The sequence below is a fragment of the Miniopterus natalensis genome, chromosome 3, assembly GCF_054644295.1.
Source record: "Miniopterus natalensis isolate mMinNat1 chromosome 3, mMinNat1.hap1, whole genome shotgun sequence".
In the NCBI taxonomy this organism is placed as follows: domain Eukaryota; kingdom Metazoa; phylum Chordata; class Mammalia; order Chiroptera; family Miniopteridae; genus Miniopterus; species Miniopterus natalensis.
Window position 1 is genome coordinate 76587767 of NC_142083.1, and position 16184 is coordinate 76603950.

Genomic DNA, 16184 nt, shown 5'->3' on the forward strand with positions numbered 1-16184 from the left:
AATGCCTTTAGATGGTTCCTGCTACTTAGTAAGTGCCCCATAAATGTTAGCTATTACTGATAATATCCACTGATCTAGCCTACCATCGCAGATGTGCCAGGCCTGTATTGGAAAAGGCCAGGGACTAGAGTGCTCAAGACCCCTGGCCAAGTGTTGGGTGGTTGGTTCAGACATCTAATTAACTATAACAGAGAGTCACTTAACCAAGCCTCATCCTCATTTATTCATTCATTTTTTTCACTCATTCATCACCTATCCATTCAGCAAAACTGCATAGTTAGCACCCATGTGATGCTTTTTAAAAATAATTTCTTTTTCAATTACAGTTGGCGTACAATATATTAGTTTCAGGTGTACAATACAGTGATTGGACATTTATGTATTTTACTAAGTGGTCACCACAGTAAGTCTAGTAACCATCCTGCGCCATGTGATGCTTTTGTTGGAGCATAGAAAGAACCGGTGGATGTGGGAGTGCTTCATAGTGACGAAGGGCTCTGGCTGTGCAAGGCCTGGTTAGTGTCATGGGAGTGCCCTGGGGGGCGGTCTGCGACCTCGGGTGGGAAGTGGCGGCTGTGGGGGTTATTGACCAGCCCTGATTGGTCCCTGATTGTGGGGAAGCAGGAGGATTTACCCCGTTGATTCTGCCTAGAACTCTCCTTGTACCTGGTCCCTTTTCAGGGTGTGGGAACTGAACTTACTGAGCAGGGGGCACTCAAACTGGCATAAGACAGGCGCTGCTCTAGAAGTTTCCGCCAGGCCCTATCCCTTCATCAGAGCTGGCAGTAGTAGCAGCAGATAGGCCCCATTGACTTCCCAGCCCACAAGTAGGTTGAATCCTCACTTTGAGACACTGTTTTCTTGGGGGTGTACCCCACACTGGGCACTGTGCCTAGCACTTTCTGTACCTTATCTCTTTGGGTCCTCTCCCCTTTGCCTTATGAGGTAAGGGTTATCCCCCCAATTTTACAGATGAGGAAACTGAGTTCAGCCCTGGAAAACAGCCTGCCCAGGGACACACAGCCAGGAGGTTATGGGCCATTCATCCCTTTATTCACTCATCAGCTGTGCCTACCCTGGATGTGCTCAGATTCTGGGTGAGGGAGAGGAATCTGAACAGGAGGTTTGTTTCTACCGCAAGGATCAGGCCTTACCTATCCCCCACCCCGCCCTAGTCTGCAGCTTCCCTTGGGTTAGTCTTCCAGGCCTGGTCCACTGTATACTGCCAGGACCCAGCTGGCTTGGCTGACTCTGGCACTTGCTTTTCTTCTCTGTACCTGCTGTGAATATCTGACACCTCACCTTCCTGTCCCTACCCCGCCCTCAAAAAATTATATCCTGGACATGGGTGACTGTAGAGGCCTGCACTTAAACCATTTGAGGATGGGGGAACTCTAGGAAAAACAAGAAAAAATACTGCTTTTGCAAATTTTATAAATCATGTGATTCCCATGAATGCATTGTCAGGTCCTTGGAAGGGGCCAGTGCAGGTGAGGGTCCCTGATGCCTAAGCTCTGTTAGCTTCACCAACCACAAATCTGCTTCTGACCTGGGTCAGAGGCGTGAGCAGTATTTATTATTTATGAACATAAGTAACGGTATTTGTGTTCATTAAGTTGTGCTGCCCTTTAAAGATACCTCTAAATCCTGGTTTCATTTGGGCCTCAACATTAACCCATGAGGTCCATGTACTAGCTAAGTAATCATGGGCAAGTTATTTATCCTCTCTGCCTCAGTTTCTTCACCTATAAAATGGGGATAATAATTCACCTACCTCAAGTGGCTCTGTGTAACCTCTGTGAAGTGTTAGCTATTGTCAGCATTAAAGTCCATGATGGGTGGGCATTCTCCTTGGCCATGGGGTCCCAGGTGCAGTGAGGGCCTCAGAGTTCAGGGAGCCTCCCAGTCACACAGTTTCTATTGGTCAAGCACTTACTGTGAACAGAGCCCTGTGCCAAGAACTTTACATGCATAATCCATTTCCTCTTCAACCCTGAGAGACCCTGGTCCCTGGAGGAACCTCTGGAGGGTGAGAGGGAGACCTGGAGGCCCCAGGAGAAACATGCCTCACCTTTCCGGAATAGTGCCACTTAAGTATTGGAAGTTTTGTCACACGCCTGTCTAAGCCAGATTTTCAGGTGTGGTTTGGAGTTGTGCATTGTGCTGTGTGGCTCACCTATGGTTCTCACAGTAGCCCATTTCACAGATTGAGGTCTGAGACTCAGAGACTTGAGTTTCCCAACAGCACCTAAAGTGGATGTGACTGAGCTGGGCCCACAGGCTAGCTGTCCTGCCTTGTCCTTTCCCACCCTCTGCCCCCTCCATAGCCCCAGTACACACACAGGTAAACTTTCTGGCTAACGCCTGAAATTTCTTTAGCAGTGGTCTGCTCTGTTCTGCCCAATTTCCTCTTCTAAAATTCTTCCTCCCGAGTTGTCTTAAAGCTTAGCCTGGGTGAGTTTGGGGTCCTGCTCTGGATGAGCATTCAAGGGTTCTGGGTGTCTGGGGTGGGGGTTCCTGGCAGAGGTGGGAGCAGAGAGGTGCAGTGACTTGTCCAAGGTAACACAGCCTTTTAGACCATACCAGATCTGAGACAGGACCCAGGCCAGGTGGGACCCTGCTACCCCAGGCCCTCTCCATTTCCTTCTGCCTGGGATAGCCCTCCACTGCCTTTGGTCCTGGGCACCTTCCAGGCCCAGGGAACATGTGGAGGGCTCTTGGCTGCCTGGCTGACCTAAGACGTGGAAAGCTGCTGTGTGTGTCCCCGTGGGGCCCTGTAGGAACCCCAGGGTATGGTTCTGAAAGTCCATCCTAGGAGGTGGCCTGTCTGCATGGGTTTTAGGGAAGTTAGTTTCAGAGGCAGCATGGCCTGGTGTGGCAGACTCAGGGGCCAGCCTCACAGCCACCAGTTTAGGGTTGAGGTCATGGAAGACAAAAGACATTCCAGGTTGGAATTACAGAGCAGCAGGAACCAAGAGGGCAGGTTGAGACCTAGTGATAGGAGGGGTTGGGAAGACAACCCGACCAGAGGGTCATTGATTAGTGAGAGCCAATCCAGACTCATAGGCCTGCTGGGACAGAAGCCACCAGGTCCTAACTGTTTGTTGTATGGGTGAGGACAGTGAGGCTCAGAGAGGGCAAGTACTTGCTCAGAGTCATAAAGCAGGGCATGGGCAAGGCTGGGATGGGGCCTCTTGGCTTCTACCTACTGGCTTAGGAATGTTCCCTGTATCCTCGACCTTCAGTGTGCCCAGGAGTCTCAGCAGGGGGTGGGGAGGGTGGCGATAGAAATGTCTTGGTCATCTGTACTCGACAGTATGGGGTGTAATTAGCAAGGAACAGAGAAAGCTGTCTCAGGAAGGAAGAGGCCTGGCTGCCTGCTTGTAGCTTGCTGTCCCACTTCAATTAGGTCTGTGTGTCACTGTCACTCCTCGGAGACACAGGCCTCCCATATTACTCCACATAGCCCTTGTCATCCACCTGGAATAACAACATTTATTTACTTCCTTCTTTACTGTCTGTGTCCTGCCCTGACCGGGAGCTCCACAAGGAGGGGTCTTACCTGTTTCATTCCCATGTTCCTACTACAGAGCCTGAAAGCGAGCAAGGCACCACATGTATGATGTCAGTGCCCCACAGACTAGTCGAACCCCAGATACTCTCGGTAGCTATTATTCAGTTCAGCAACTGTGGACATTGTCATGGAGGATCACCACCTCAGTCCCTTCCTTTCCCTGAGTGTGGCCCAATGCCGCCTGCTGTTCTCTCCTGGCCAGCCTCCTCCCTGCCAGCACTCCTGCCCCTCCCACAGCTCCCCAGTAGGGGCTGCTCCAGGCCTCGAACATGGACCCCTCACTGTTCCCTCACAGCAGCTCTCATCCAGCCTCCTAATGACAGAGCTGGGCAGCTCCAAGGCGCTGTTCCCTCACTGTGTGGATGAGACCCTCACCCGAGGCACAGGTCGCTATTTTAAGTGAGTCAACAGTTTTGACTTCCTCAGAGGAAAGTCCCTGAGACACAGATTAATGCAGCTTTCCCACCTCTATTACTCCGTGGGACCTAGAATCTAGTTCCCAAGCCAGAAGGGACTGCAAGCCCACAGGCGACCTCCAGATGGTGGAAAAGGAAGGGGTGGGGCTCATCCCTCAGGAGACTGGGCCTGGCATGCAGGGGGTGGACGTGAAGGGGACATCCCCTTAGTGGAGCAGCAGGAACTCCCCTGCATTGCTGATGGGATGCAGCATGGTCCAGCCACTTTGGAAGACAGTTTGGCAGTTTCTTTTTTTTTTTTTTTTTTAATATATCTTTATTGATTTCAGAGAGAGAGGAAAGGAGAGGGAGAGAGAGAGAGAGAAACATCAATGATGAGAGAGTCATTGATCTGCTGCAGCCCCCCTGACCAGGAATCGAACCCTGATCACCTGGATCCTAGGTCGACGCTTAACCGCTGAGCTACGCCCGGCCGGGCCAGTTTGGCAGTTTCTAACAAAAGTAGGCATATTCTCACCATACCATTCTGCAGTTGTGCTCCTTGGTATTTATTTAAATGAGCTTAAAACTTATGTCTACACAAGAGCCTGCACACTAATATTTATAGAATTTTTATTCATAATTGCTAAAACTTGGAAGCAACCAAGACGTCCTTCAATAGGTGACTGGATAAATAAACCTTGGTATATCCAGGCAATGGAATATTATTCAGTGCTGAAAAGAAAAGAGCTGCCAAGTCATGAAAAGACATGCAGGTACCTTAAATGCATATGACTAAATGACAGAAGCCAATCTGAAAAGGCTACCGACTGTATGATTCCAACTATATGACATTCTGGAAAAGGTCAAACTCTGGGGACAATAAAAAGATCAAGTGGTAGGAGGGAGAGAGAGAATAGGCAGAGCGCAGTTTTTTACAGCAGGAAAACTATCTTGTATGAGCCTGTAACGGCGGATACATTTGTCAAGACCCAAGAGTGAACTACAATGTAAACTGTGGGCTTTAGTTAATAGTCCTGATCGGTATTTGCTCACCATTGTACACATGTGCCACACTGACGCAGGGTGTTAATAAGGGGAGGCTCTAGGGAGGGATGTGAAGGGATATATGGGGACTCTGTATTTTCTGCTCAGGTTTTCTGTAAACCTAAAACTTCTCTAAAAAATAAAGTATTCTTTTTTTAAGTTAAATTAAGTATAATAAAAATAATAAATAAAGGGAGAAGAGACAGGTCTCATCACTGGAGGGCAGGCCTGGCTCACACATGGTGGGGTCTCAGTGAGGGAGTCTCTGGGGCTTCAGGGAGATGAGCGTCCCCAGGTTGTGCTGACCTTGGCAGAGGTCTGGCACCAGACCTGTCCCCTCTGGAAACATTCCCACTCTTCCTGCTTTGCTCCCATCTCTAAGAAGATACCTGCCTGGTTTCATCCCAATGAAGACAGGGAGGGACTGACAAGGATTCAGCTCCAGAGGCGCTGAGCACTAAGGTTGCAGCAACACATCCCTGGGGCTGGTGAGGGCTTATTAGTGCTCTAGCCAGACTCCGACACGAGGCGAGAGGGACCTGTGAGTAGTGTTTGCTTAGTCATAGCACCGTAAACCCAGATCTGATCAAAATTAAGACATTGCCATGTGGAAGAGGGCAAGCTTGGAAGTAGGTGTGAAGCAGTGGTGATGGGGAACTAACACCTCCCCTTCCTTGATGGGAGGTCGATGAATGGCACCCAAAATCGAAAAGGCAAGAAGTAGCAATATAAGCATGTTGTCTAGAAATACAGAGGTAAAATACCAAAAAGTTCAGCTTAAAGAGTTAAAGTTTTGCTTCTGGGGAGAGGTGGAGAAACTTCTAGGGCTTTTTAAACCTTTGGAAGTATTTGACTCTCTAATCTATGTATAAATAACTTTAATCTTAAGAGATTTTAACTATTTTTACAGTAATATTCACACTTATTAGCCTGTACTGTGAGTTTTTTAACTGGTAAAATACACATAACAAGATTTACCTTCTTAACCATTTCATTAGTGTTAAGTACATTCACACTGTCGTGCAACAGATCCACAGATCTTTTTCATCATGAAACTCTATTCCCTTAAACTACAACTCTTTTTTTCCCCTCTTCCTGCCAGCCCCTGGACACTGCCATTTGAACCTTTTTTAAGGATAAAATGTATTGAGACTTCTAGTATGTGTCATACTGCACATGCAGCACTTAATCCTCACAAAACCCCTTTTTAAAGACGAAGATGCTGAAGCTCAGAGAGGTTAGGTAACTTGCCGAAGCTTATACAGCATTAAATGCAGGTCTATCTGTCTGTCTCCAAGCTCTTTCATGGGACAGCCCTGGGAAGTACTGGTTATACCTGTATCCCTCCCAGCTGTCCTTAGGCCTCTCCCCCTCCCCGCCCCTGACTCCCCTCTCTCCTGCATACTGGACGGGAGGGATGGGATGAGCCTGGGCACCTGGGTCCCTGCACCATCTCTGCCTGTGCCCACTTTTATCCCCTAGACCTGAGTCTCTCTGTGTGCCAACAGGTTGGCGGGACAAAGACTGGCGTGGTGCGGTACGTGGGGGAAACGGACTTTGCCAAGGGCGAGTGGTGTGGCGTGGAGCTGGATGAGCCCCTTGGGAAGAACGATGGGGCGGTGGCGGGTACCAGGTACGGTGGGCTTCGCCCAGGAGTGTGGGAGGGGGCTCGTCTTTGCCTGGGATGGGTGCAGGGGACATGGATGGGGCATCTGAGGAAGCCAGTGTTGAGTGTGTGGGTGGCTGTGCCAGACATCACAGTATAGATGCTGCCTCCATCCTTCTGTCACAGCAGCACACAGGGCAGATGGTGGGACTATCATCCCCATTTTACAGATGAGAGAACGGAGGCCAGAGAGGTCATTGCTCAAGGTCACACAGTCAAGAGAAGACCCTGTGATAGGTGGTGGTCCCTGCCTCCCAGGGATTTCCCTGGGTGATACAGGAAATCAGACAGTGAGCTGTGCTTTGCAGCCAAGGGTAGGTCACAACTGGCTCCAGGTTCCACGCCATCTCTGATGAAAGGGAAATGACTGCCGGGAATGCTGGGTCAGGGGGGTCTAAGGCTGTGTCTGGGCTCATTGGGGTGGGGTAGGATGAGACGATGGGTGAACAGTGTCAGGGATGTGGGGCTAAGGCTAGGTGGCCTGTGTTTGTGCATTGGCCGTCCCTGGGTTTGATTCTGTGGCCCAGATGAGGCTGTGACAGCTCTGAGAAGGAAGATATGCTAGGCTCGGGGGACAACCCAAGCAAAGACCTTAATGTGGGAAGAGGAGGGATGGGGTGGCCATTTCAAGGTGAGTCAGAAATTAGACAGGTCTAGCTCCCCTGGTCCCGTGTAGAATCCTTGACCAGAGAGATTTCAAGAGAAGACGACCAGCCAGAGTTTCCATAATAACACTTTGCCTTCCTGTTTTCAAGACAGATGTTTCTCTCAACTTACTCCTGCTTTCTGAATTCAGGGGCAGGTTGGGTGGTGGAAGTCCCCATCCCACCCCCACGGTGTCTCCCTCAGGCTTTTGCTTCTCTATGCAGGGAGCTCCATAGACAGAGAGCTGACGGAGTTCCTAGGGTCTCGGGTGGTCCAGAGGCAGCCATGAGAGTGGGTCTGCCTCTGGATGGTGTGTGGGAACCAAGCATAGTTGGCTTTGGAGCCCAGCAGGTCAGGGGGTCCAGTCCCAGCTTTGCCACTTGACTAGTTGTGTGACTGTGGGCAAGTTACTTAACCTTTCTGAGCCTCAGTCTCCTCCTCTGATATGTAGATAACAATAGAATGGTCGGGGGCTTGAAATGAGCATTCATGAAAAGGGACTAGCACAGAGTATGTGCTTAGTAACTGTTATTCACCTACACCCCCCAAATATGCCCAACAGCTGTTCACAGCTGCAAAGAATCAGGCCCTACTTACCTCTATTCTCTTTCTGGGAGTCCCATCTATTGGGCTTGGGATATGGGTGATTGGGCCCCAAAGATGAGCCTCCCTGCTGGGCTCTAAAGAGGTGGGGGAGGCAGGGGAGGCTCTAGGCCATGTGGCCATGACAGCAGCATGGGTCTCTCTTGCTTCCCCAGGTACTTCCAGTGCCCACCCAAGTTTGGTCTCTTCGCTCCCATCCACAAGGTGATCCGCATCGGCTTCCCATCCACCAGTCCAGCCAAGGCCAAGAAGACCAAGCGCATGGCCATGGGTGTTTCAGCGCTCACCCACAGTCCCAGCAGTTCCTCCATCAGCTCTGTCAGCTCCGTGGCTTCCTCTGTGGGGGGCCGGCCAAGCCGCAGTGGCCTGGTGAGGTTGGGGCTGGGGAGGGATGCCCTGGTGTGTATATGGGGATTGGGGACAGAGGGGTCCAGGTGTCCCAATCTGCCCCTGACTTGCACTAGTTCCAGACATCCTCAGATTGGAGTTTTTGAGCAAAGATGAAAGTGTATATCTTTTAACAAGGGAAATTGTTCCATTTACATTATTGTTATTTTTATATTACTGATTTTCAGTAGCCTAAGCCCTTTCCTGGGAGTTAAGGAGGTGCAGGGCAGTGGTTTCAAAAAGGTTGCCGCAGTGACCCTGGGTAAGGGGAAAAGGTGAGGCTGCCCTTCTGGGCAGAGAGCCTTCTATCCAAGCTTAGTCTAGAATGGAAAGTTCCTCCTGGCCGAGGAGAAGGTGGCCCAGACGAGGCCACCAGCTGTGATTCTCCTGGGAGGGGGCCGTTTCCTAAATCTGAAATAATATGCTTCTGTTTGCATAAGTAGGCAGGGGCACTAGCAGGGGGAGGAGCAGGACCCTGGAAACCCAGGTACTTGGGCCCCTACCTGCTGGGTATCTGTCAGTTATTGGATGGCGCTGCAGATCCCTGAGTCCTGCCTGCACCCATGCCTTCCTGCAGCTCACGGAGACCTCTTCACGCTACGCCCGCAAGATCTCTGGCACAACTGCCTTGCAAGAAGCACTGAAGGAGAAGCAGCAGCACATTGAGCAGTTGCTGGCTGAACGGGACCTGGAGCGGGCTGAGGTGGCCAAGGCCACAAGCCACATCTGCGAGGTGGAGAAGGAGATCGCCCTGCTCAAGGCACAGCACGAGCAGGTGGGTGGGCAGATGGGGCAGTGGGCACCCAGAGGGCACCTAGAGCCTCCTCAGGTCAGGCTTGTAGATCACTCACTCACACTCGGAGTGAAGGGCTTGGGTGTGCAGAGAAGACTCCTCCTCCTCCTGGCGAGTGTCCTTCCAGTGGATAGGTTCACACACCTTAAGAACCTGGATATAGCCCGGCCAGGCATGGCTCAGCGGTTGAGCGTTGACCTAGGATCCAGGCAGTCGGGGTTCGATTCCCGGTCAGGGCACATGCCCGGGTTGCGGGCTTGATCCCCAGCAAGGGGGGCGTGCAGGGGGCGGCCAATCAATGACTCATCATTGATGTTTCTCTCTCTCTCTCTCTCCCTCTCCCTTCCTTTCTCTGAAATCAATAAAGATACATTTAAAAAAAAAAAAAAGAACCTGGATATAAACTTTTTCTACTTCCTTAGTGCGGGCATTTCCTTGGCTATGGAAAATTCTTCCCGGCTTGAACAGCGACATTGCCGTCTGTTACAGACTGCATCCTTGCTGATGTGGCCAGTCTCCTGCTTTGTTTAAATTGTTCCCAATGTCTCACTTTTTATAAATAATACTTGTGTACATGTTTTTTTTGTACATAACCATCCACATTTCATATTGTGCTTTCGAACAGATTCGTGGGTTGGGCTTCAGGGAAGTAAGCCCTTGCCCAAAGCCTTGGGTCATCTGCTGTCACATGTCTACTTTTCCCTGATGTTTGTCACCTGCATGAAAGCCCCCTCCTGAGCCCTTGTCCCCATTTGTGGCCAGCTCACCCTTCTCTTGGGTGCTGGAATTAATAAAGCCAAGCTCACATGTGTATCGTGACAGGGGCCTTCACAAGACAATGTGTTTTAGGCCCTTGGAGGTTGGGGCAGGTGGCAGCTATTGGGGTGCTAGATATGGGGACAGGTGGACTTGAGGTTCCCCTTGGGTGAGGAGTCAGCTGGGCCCACCCCCTTATATCAGGCCCACAGTCCATGCCCACCTAGGGCTGGCAGGGGACTAGGGGTGGCTGGGGTTCCAGACCCGGCTCCTCAAACCACACCTGCCCTCTCCCACCCTTCCCCCACTGGCCCTTAGTCCCCAGAAAGAGATTGACCTGGTTCTGGCCCTTGCTGGGGGTCCAGTATGTTGCAGAAGCAGAGGAGAAGCTGCAGCGGGCCCGGCTGCTGGTGGAGAGTGTGCGGAAGGAGAAGGTAGACCTGTCCAACCAGCTGGAGGAGGAGAGGAGGTATGTGCTGTGCCTGCCCTGGTCCTGGGAGGACATTTTCTCTGAGCCTCCTTAAGGATGACCCAGGTCCAATTCCTGCCTCCACCACTTACAGAATGTGTCACGTGGACTAGTGACATGAGCTCTCTGTGGGCCTCAGTCATCTCTTCTATAGAGTGGGGTGATGATCCCCAACTCTACAAGCTGTTGGGGTGACTTACAAGATAATTCCAGTAAAGCACCCGGCATGGTGCTGAACGCATGGGACACCATCCTTCCCACCTGTGTGGGGTTTGCTGCTCCTGCCCCGAACAGCTCAGGCAGCCTATCAAGAGGAGAATGTCCCAGGGAAAGGGGTGGCTCCCGTGCCCCTGGGGAGACATGCACCATGAAGAAGACCCAATGTCCCCACCCCTTGAACCAGCTCCACACAGCTGGGCCAGGTTCTGTGCATGGAGCTCATTCCCATTTCACATGTCAAGAAACTGAGGCTTAAAGAAGCAACAGCAAAAGGGTGCTTGAAATGCCTTGTACCTGGGTTTCAGCCCCATGCTGAGTGCTGTACTGCATCGTCTCAATCTTACCATTAGCCCAGGAGGCAGGTATTAATTCATGTCACCAATGAGAAACTGAGGCTCAGAGCAGGGAAGGAACTTGTTGGAGGCCACCAGCCTATTAATTGTGCTGCTGGTTCTTTCTGCCCTGGCACAGTGGCTAGTGGGGATATGGTTCCCTCTCTGTGGGTACACTGGCCTGGCTTGGTCCTGGGTCTCCTGGTGGGACACAGAGCTGACAAGGGACAGGATTTCCCCTGGCCCAGGAGCCTCTCTTTGTTTCCTGGCTGACATAGATTTCTGTGGCTTTCTCCCCTACCCCATACAGCAGGCAGCTCCCACCTCAGCCGCCCTTCTCCCCCCACCACCCCGCCATGGGTCTGTTTTGGGGCTTTCAGCCAGGCATGTGCTCCACAGGCTGTTCTTACCATCTGACTGGGGAGGGGAGGGCAGGGCTTATTTATATCTGCCCGAGCTGCTTGTCAGGACCCACACATCTGGTTCTCATGGCAACGTGCCTGTTGCTGACAAACAAAAACAAATCTTTAAGACATTGTGGGAGTTGTGTTCAAGAAGAGGCTGGGTACAAGTCCCAGATACTTGCTACTTGGGCAGGTCACTTGCCCTTTCTGGGCCTCAGTTTTCCTCATCTGTGTGCTGGGAGCTGTCAGAGGCCCCAGTAAGAATAGCTTTGTGAGCTATAACATGCCTGTGTCTCCCCTGTGGTGTCTTGGCACGCGAGTGGGTGAACGTGTCTCCCTGAGGTTGGCGCCCTCCACATCAGGGAGTAGTGGGAATTGGAACTCTGGTCCCCAATTTTGAGGCCTGTGGGTGAGCATAGGGTCAGCAGGGGAAGGAGCCTACCTTCCTCCCCCCCCCCCCAACGGTTCCACATGGCAGTGTCTCTTCCCTGCAGTGGTGAAAACAGAGTGGTCTCTAGCATCACTCTGCTTCCATTTACAATCATGCCATCATTTATTCCCACAACCACCCTGGGAGGAAGGATGTTGCATTAAACAGTCCTGTTTTAGAGAAGTCAGTGGTCTCTGCATGGAGTACAGGTCAGGAAGTTGGGAAGGCTGGAGGTTTGCAGGGTGTTCTGCCCCATCAGCCACATGGCTCCAGGCAGGCGCCTACTCCATTGGGACTGCACCTTCTGCGTGGTCTGAGCACGGACTCTGGGCCATCTGTGGCCTCACCTCTGTCACTGATGACTTGAGGAAGCCCATCTATCTGGGCAAAGCCCACTCAACCCCCTCTCCCCCTGCAGGAAAGTGGAGGACCTGCAGTTCCGAGTGGAGGAGGAGTCCATTACCAAGGGAGACCTGGAGGTAATAGTCAAAGACACCACCCCCAGCTTGCTTGGCACCCCAGGCCCAGCCCTTGTAGGGCAAATGGCCATGAGATTCAAGCAGCAACTCTGGGCCCCCTGGGAGAGAGCTATGGGGATTTTGGGGGAGAAATAAAGAAGGGTCAAAGGTCATACCCTGGGAGAATGGGAAGGGGGTTGGTCATAAGAGACTCGGTTGTCATAGGTGGGAATGGCTCAGCTCCAGGAGCCTGAGGGGTTGTGGCCACTGGGTGGGATGCACCAAGGGTATCCAAAGGGCTGAGTCTGAGGACATATTGGCTGACTCCCCAGTCCCTGCTTTGTTGGGTAATAGCCGTAAAAGTGACCCTTGGGCCCTTAGTCATCTTTGATTCCAGGTAAAATTTTGGCTAAAATTAGCTTGTTGTTGAGTCACAGAACTTACAGATGGAAAAACAGGCTCAGAAAGGCAAATGGACTCACCCAGTAATAGAGCAAGTCAGCAGCCCCTAGGACCAGGGACCAGGACTCCTGACTCCTGAGCTCAGCCCGTAAGGATGCCAGTTATAGCACCTCCTTGGTTATAACACCTGGGCAAGTGGTCTGGGCACAGGCGGACCTTTCACTCTTCAACCCACCCTTTCTGAGCCCAGGGATAGGGGTGCTCACATCAATTAGTGATGTGAGCACCCCCATCCCAGCCCTCCCCAAAGCATGTAGAGACGGCTGGGCTCACTAGGCCACAGCTGGGTCTGTCAGACTCCTGGAGCTGTCAGACGGGGCAGGTGACAGTGAGTTCAGCCCTTCTCCACATGCTGACCTGCCCTAACTGGCCTTGGGCAGCCTCTTCCCTTCCAAAGCCTCAGTTTGCTTTGCTATAAAATGAAGAGGTTGAAGTAGGTCAGTGAGAATTCATCACCTGGATGACTTGTTCAGATACAAGAGGCTGACCCCAGCCTCAGAGTGGCCATTCAGCCAGTTTGGGTGGCACCTGAAATTTGCATTTCTAACAAGTTCCCAGGTGATGCTGGTCTAGGCACCACACTTTGGGAATCACTGCACTAGATCATTCTGAGCTCAAATCGGAAATTGCAGTGTCTGATTTTGCAAAAGAGCCATATTAAGACCCTTATAACTTCACTGCACAGCAAAAGCTTTTGAATGGTTGTCCTGTCTCCAGCTGAGAGAGGGACATGTATGATCTACATAGGGTCACTGCCAGCTACTCCTGTTGGAGCAGGTTTTGCTTCTTAAGATTAAAGGATGGATGTCAGAGCACAACCGGGTGTAGAGGCCCCAGCCCAGTGCCAGGGTGTTCTCATTGATGGATGTTTCCCTCTTAGCTAAGGGGGCAGGTCATGTGGTTATGTCTGGCTGGCTTTCCTCCTGGATGGCTGCCTCCTGCAGGACTTGGGGTGGGTTTCTGGGAAGAGTGCCTGTAGGTGTAAGAAAGAGACCCCTCCTGCTAACTCCAGTCAACAGCAGGGAAAGGTTACAAGGGAAATCTCACAGGCAGTTCAGGGAACTGGAACAAGAAACAGCATTAGGATCCAAGCCCATTCTCGCCTGCTCGGGGGTCTCCTCATGACTTGTGGTCAGGCTTCCTATCTGTCTGTCTCTCTCACTGTGTCTCCATGTCCCTTAGCACATCTGCTCCCTCTCCCCACTGCCTACCCAGCTTCTTGGACCCACCCAGACTCCAGCATCCACCATATACTAGCTGTCCTCTCAAGAGAATCTGATTGGTCCTAGACTAGCTAATGCGCTGGCTGACTTTAGATCAGTTGTCCACCCCAGATCCAATTGGCCCTGGCTAGGAGAGACAGGGGGTGGGACAGACAATGACTGACAGCTAATTCAGTCCAAGGGCAAGAGTCCTGTCACTGCTGTTTTTATTGTGACCACATTCGTGGTAAGCAGAAGGCAAATTGATTCAAAATTCCATTCATCCCCACTCATCTTAAAAGTCAAAAATAAAACTCAGAACACCTGGTCCCCCTCCAGCTCTATCGCCCCATCTGCCTGCTCATTATTCTGACCTCAATCCCCCAACCCCAGGAGGTGCCGCATTCCAGCCTCTCAGCCTCCTTCCTGACCTCTGACATTGGCCTGTCCAAGGGCTCAGTCTGGGCCCACATGCCTCTTGGTCTACACTCTCCCTGAGAGCTTTCAGTCTGTGACATTAAATGCCCTTTATAAGCCCATGATTCCCCTGGTCTTCGCCCGATCTCTGCACGGGTGTGCCTGCTGGACACTTCCACCAGGACAAGTAAGTGATGAGCGCCTTTAGCATTCCCCTGGGGCTGCAGTAAAAAAAATTTTTTTTACTATAATTTGGTGGTTAAAAAGAATAGATTTATTCTTTGACAATTCTGGAAGCTAGAAGTCCGAAATCAAGGTGCGGGCAGGGTCATCCCTATGTCTCTTCACATGACCTTCTTAGAAGGACACCAGTCATTGGATTTTGGGCCCAACTTAATCCAGTATGACCCCATTTTAACTAATTACTTGGCAAAGACCCTATTTCTAAACAAGGCCATGTTCTGAGTTTCCAGGAGGGTATGAAATTTGGGGGGATGCTATTCAGCCCAGTACAGGAGCCCACATGTAACTTGTCCCAGGCAGACCTCTCCATTTGTTCCTCTCTCCCCCTAACACCACTCCCCTTACCTTTCTCATCTCACAATTGGCCCACAATTCACACAGTTGCTCAGGCCCCACAGCTAAAATTTATCTCGAGCCCAGCCGGGCGTGGCTCAGCTTGAGCGTCGACCTAGGATCCAGGCAATTGGGGTTCGATTCCCAGTCAGGGCACATGCCCGGGTTGTGGGTTCAGTCAATGACTCTCTCATCATCGATGTTTCTATCTCTCTCTTGCCCTCTCCTTTCCTCTCTCTGAATCAATAAAGATATATTTTAAAAATAAATAAATAAAATTTATCTCGAACCTTCTTTTTCCCTCCTCCCTTTATCAGAAATCCTTTTGACCTTGCTGCCAAAGTCATCTTCATCCCCACGGCCACCTTCCTGGGCCAGGCCACAGCGCCTTGCCTTGGACAGCTGCATAGCCTCTTCTTGGCTGCTCTGTTTCTGCTCTTAGTCCTCAACTGTCATTTGTCACACTGAAGCCAGATAGACTTTATAAAAGTGTCTTTTTAATTTTTAACACTGGAAAATTTTGAATCTCTAAGTAGAGGATGACGTCATGAACCCCCATTTACACATTACCCGGCTTCAACGGTTTTCAACTCACAGCCACTAGTTTCAGCCATACCCCCCACCCACAGCCCCTTCTCATGTTATTTTGAAGCAAACCACAGACATCATATGACCACATCTTTTAAAAACATAAATCAGACCCAGTTCCTTTTCTGCTCACACATCTCAGGCCACCACCTGAGATAAAAGCCAGGCTCTGTAGAGTGGCCAAGGGAGGACCTTCGGGACCCAGCCCTGCCACACACATCTGTTCCAGGCACAGAGGGCTCCCATCTGCCTCTGGAATACCCCAAGCCCTGTCTGCCCCTGAGCTTCTGCTCGTGCTGGTTCCTCTGCCTGACCTTCTCCTCCCCATGCCTGGGTCCCTACCTCTCCTTTAGGTCTCACCTTAAATTGTATTTCTTAGAGGCCTTTCCTGCCTCCTCGTTTTACGTCCATCCCACTTGCTCTCCACTTGGTGCTCTGTTCCTAATTCGAGTCACAACCTGAAGTTGTTGTCACTAATCATTTATTGTTTGCATCCTTCCCTAGAATGTGAGCTCCTTGAGGGTGGGGACCCTGTCCATCTTGTTTACGTTTATATCCCCAATGCCAGAGCAGGACAGGAGCATGGTCAGGTGCTCCTCAGGAGTGGGATCATAGGGCAGAGGCTGGGGATATGTTTTGTGGTTCTCAAAAGGGTGTTGCCATGTTGCATCATGGAAACCTGTGCCACTCTCTGCCACCAGGGTTCAGGTTATTGTTTTATTAATCAAATAGCCCCCTCAGTGTTATTTTTTATTTGCATG

At 51.1% G+C, this 16184-nt stretch overlaps 1 protein-coding gene across 2 annotated transcripts in view; it reads left to right on the forward strand.

Annotated features, from left to right (window-relative positions):
• CLIP2 (CAP-Gly domain containing linker protein 2) overlaps window positions 1-16184 on the forward strand; it is a 69026-nt gene that overhangs the window by 33450 nt on the left and 19392 nt on the right. For both annotated transcript variants that reach the window (XM_016199034.2, XM_087815602.1), the window contains exons 4-8: window positions 6525-6649; window positions 8086-8299; window positions 8895-9092; window positions 10232-10335; window positions 12139-12199. In XM_016199034.2, coding sequence (XP_016054520.2) covers window positions 6525-6649; window positions 8086-8299; window positions 8895-9092; window positions 10232-10335; window positions 12139-12199 — 702 coding nt within the window. The remainder of the gene's footprint in view (window positions 1-6524; window positions 6650-8085; window positions 8300-8894; window positions 9093-10231; window positions 10336-12138; window positions 12200-16184) is intronic.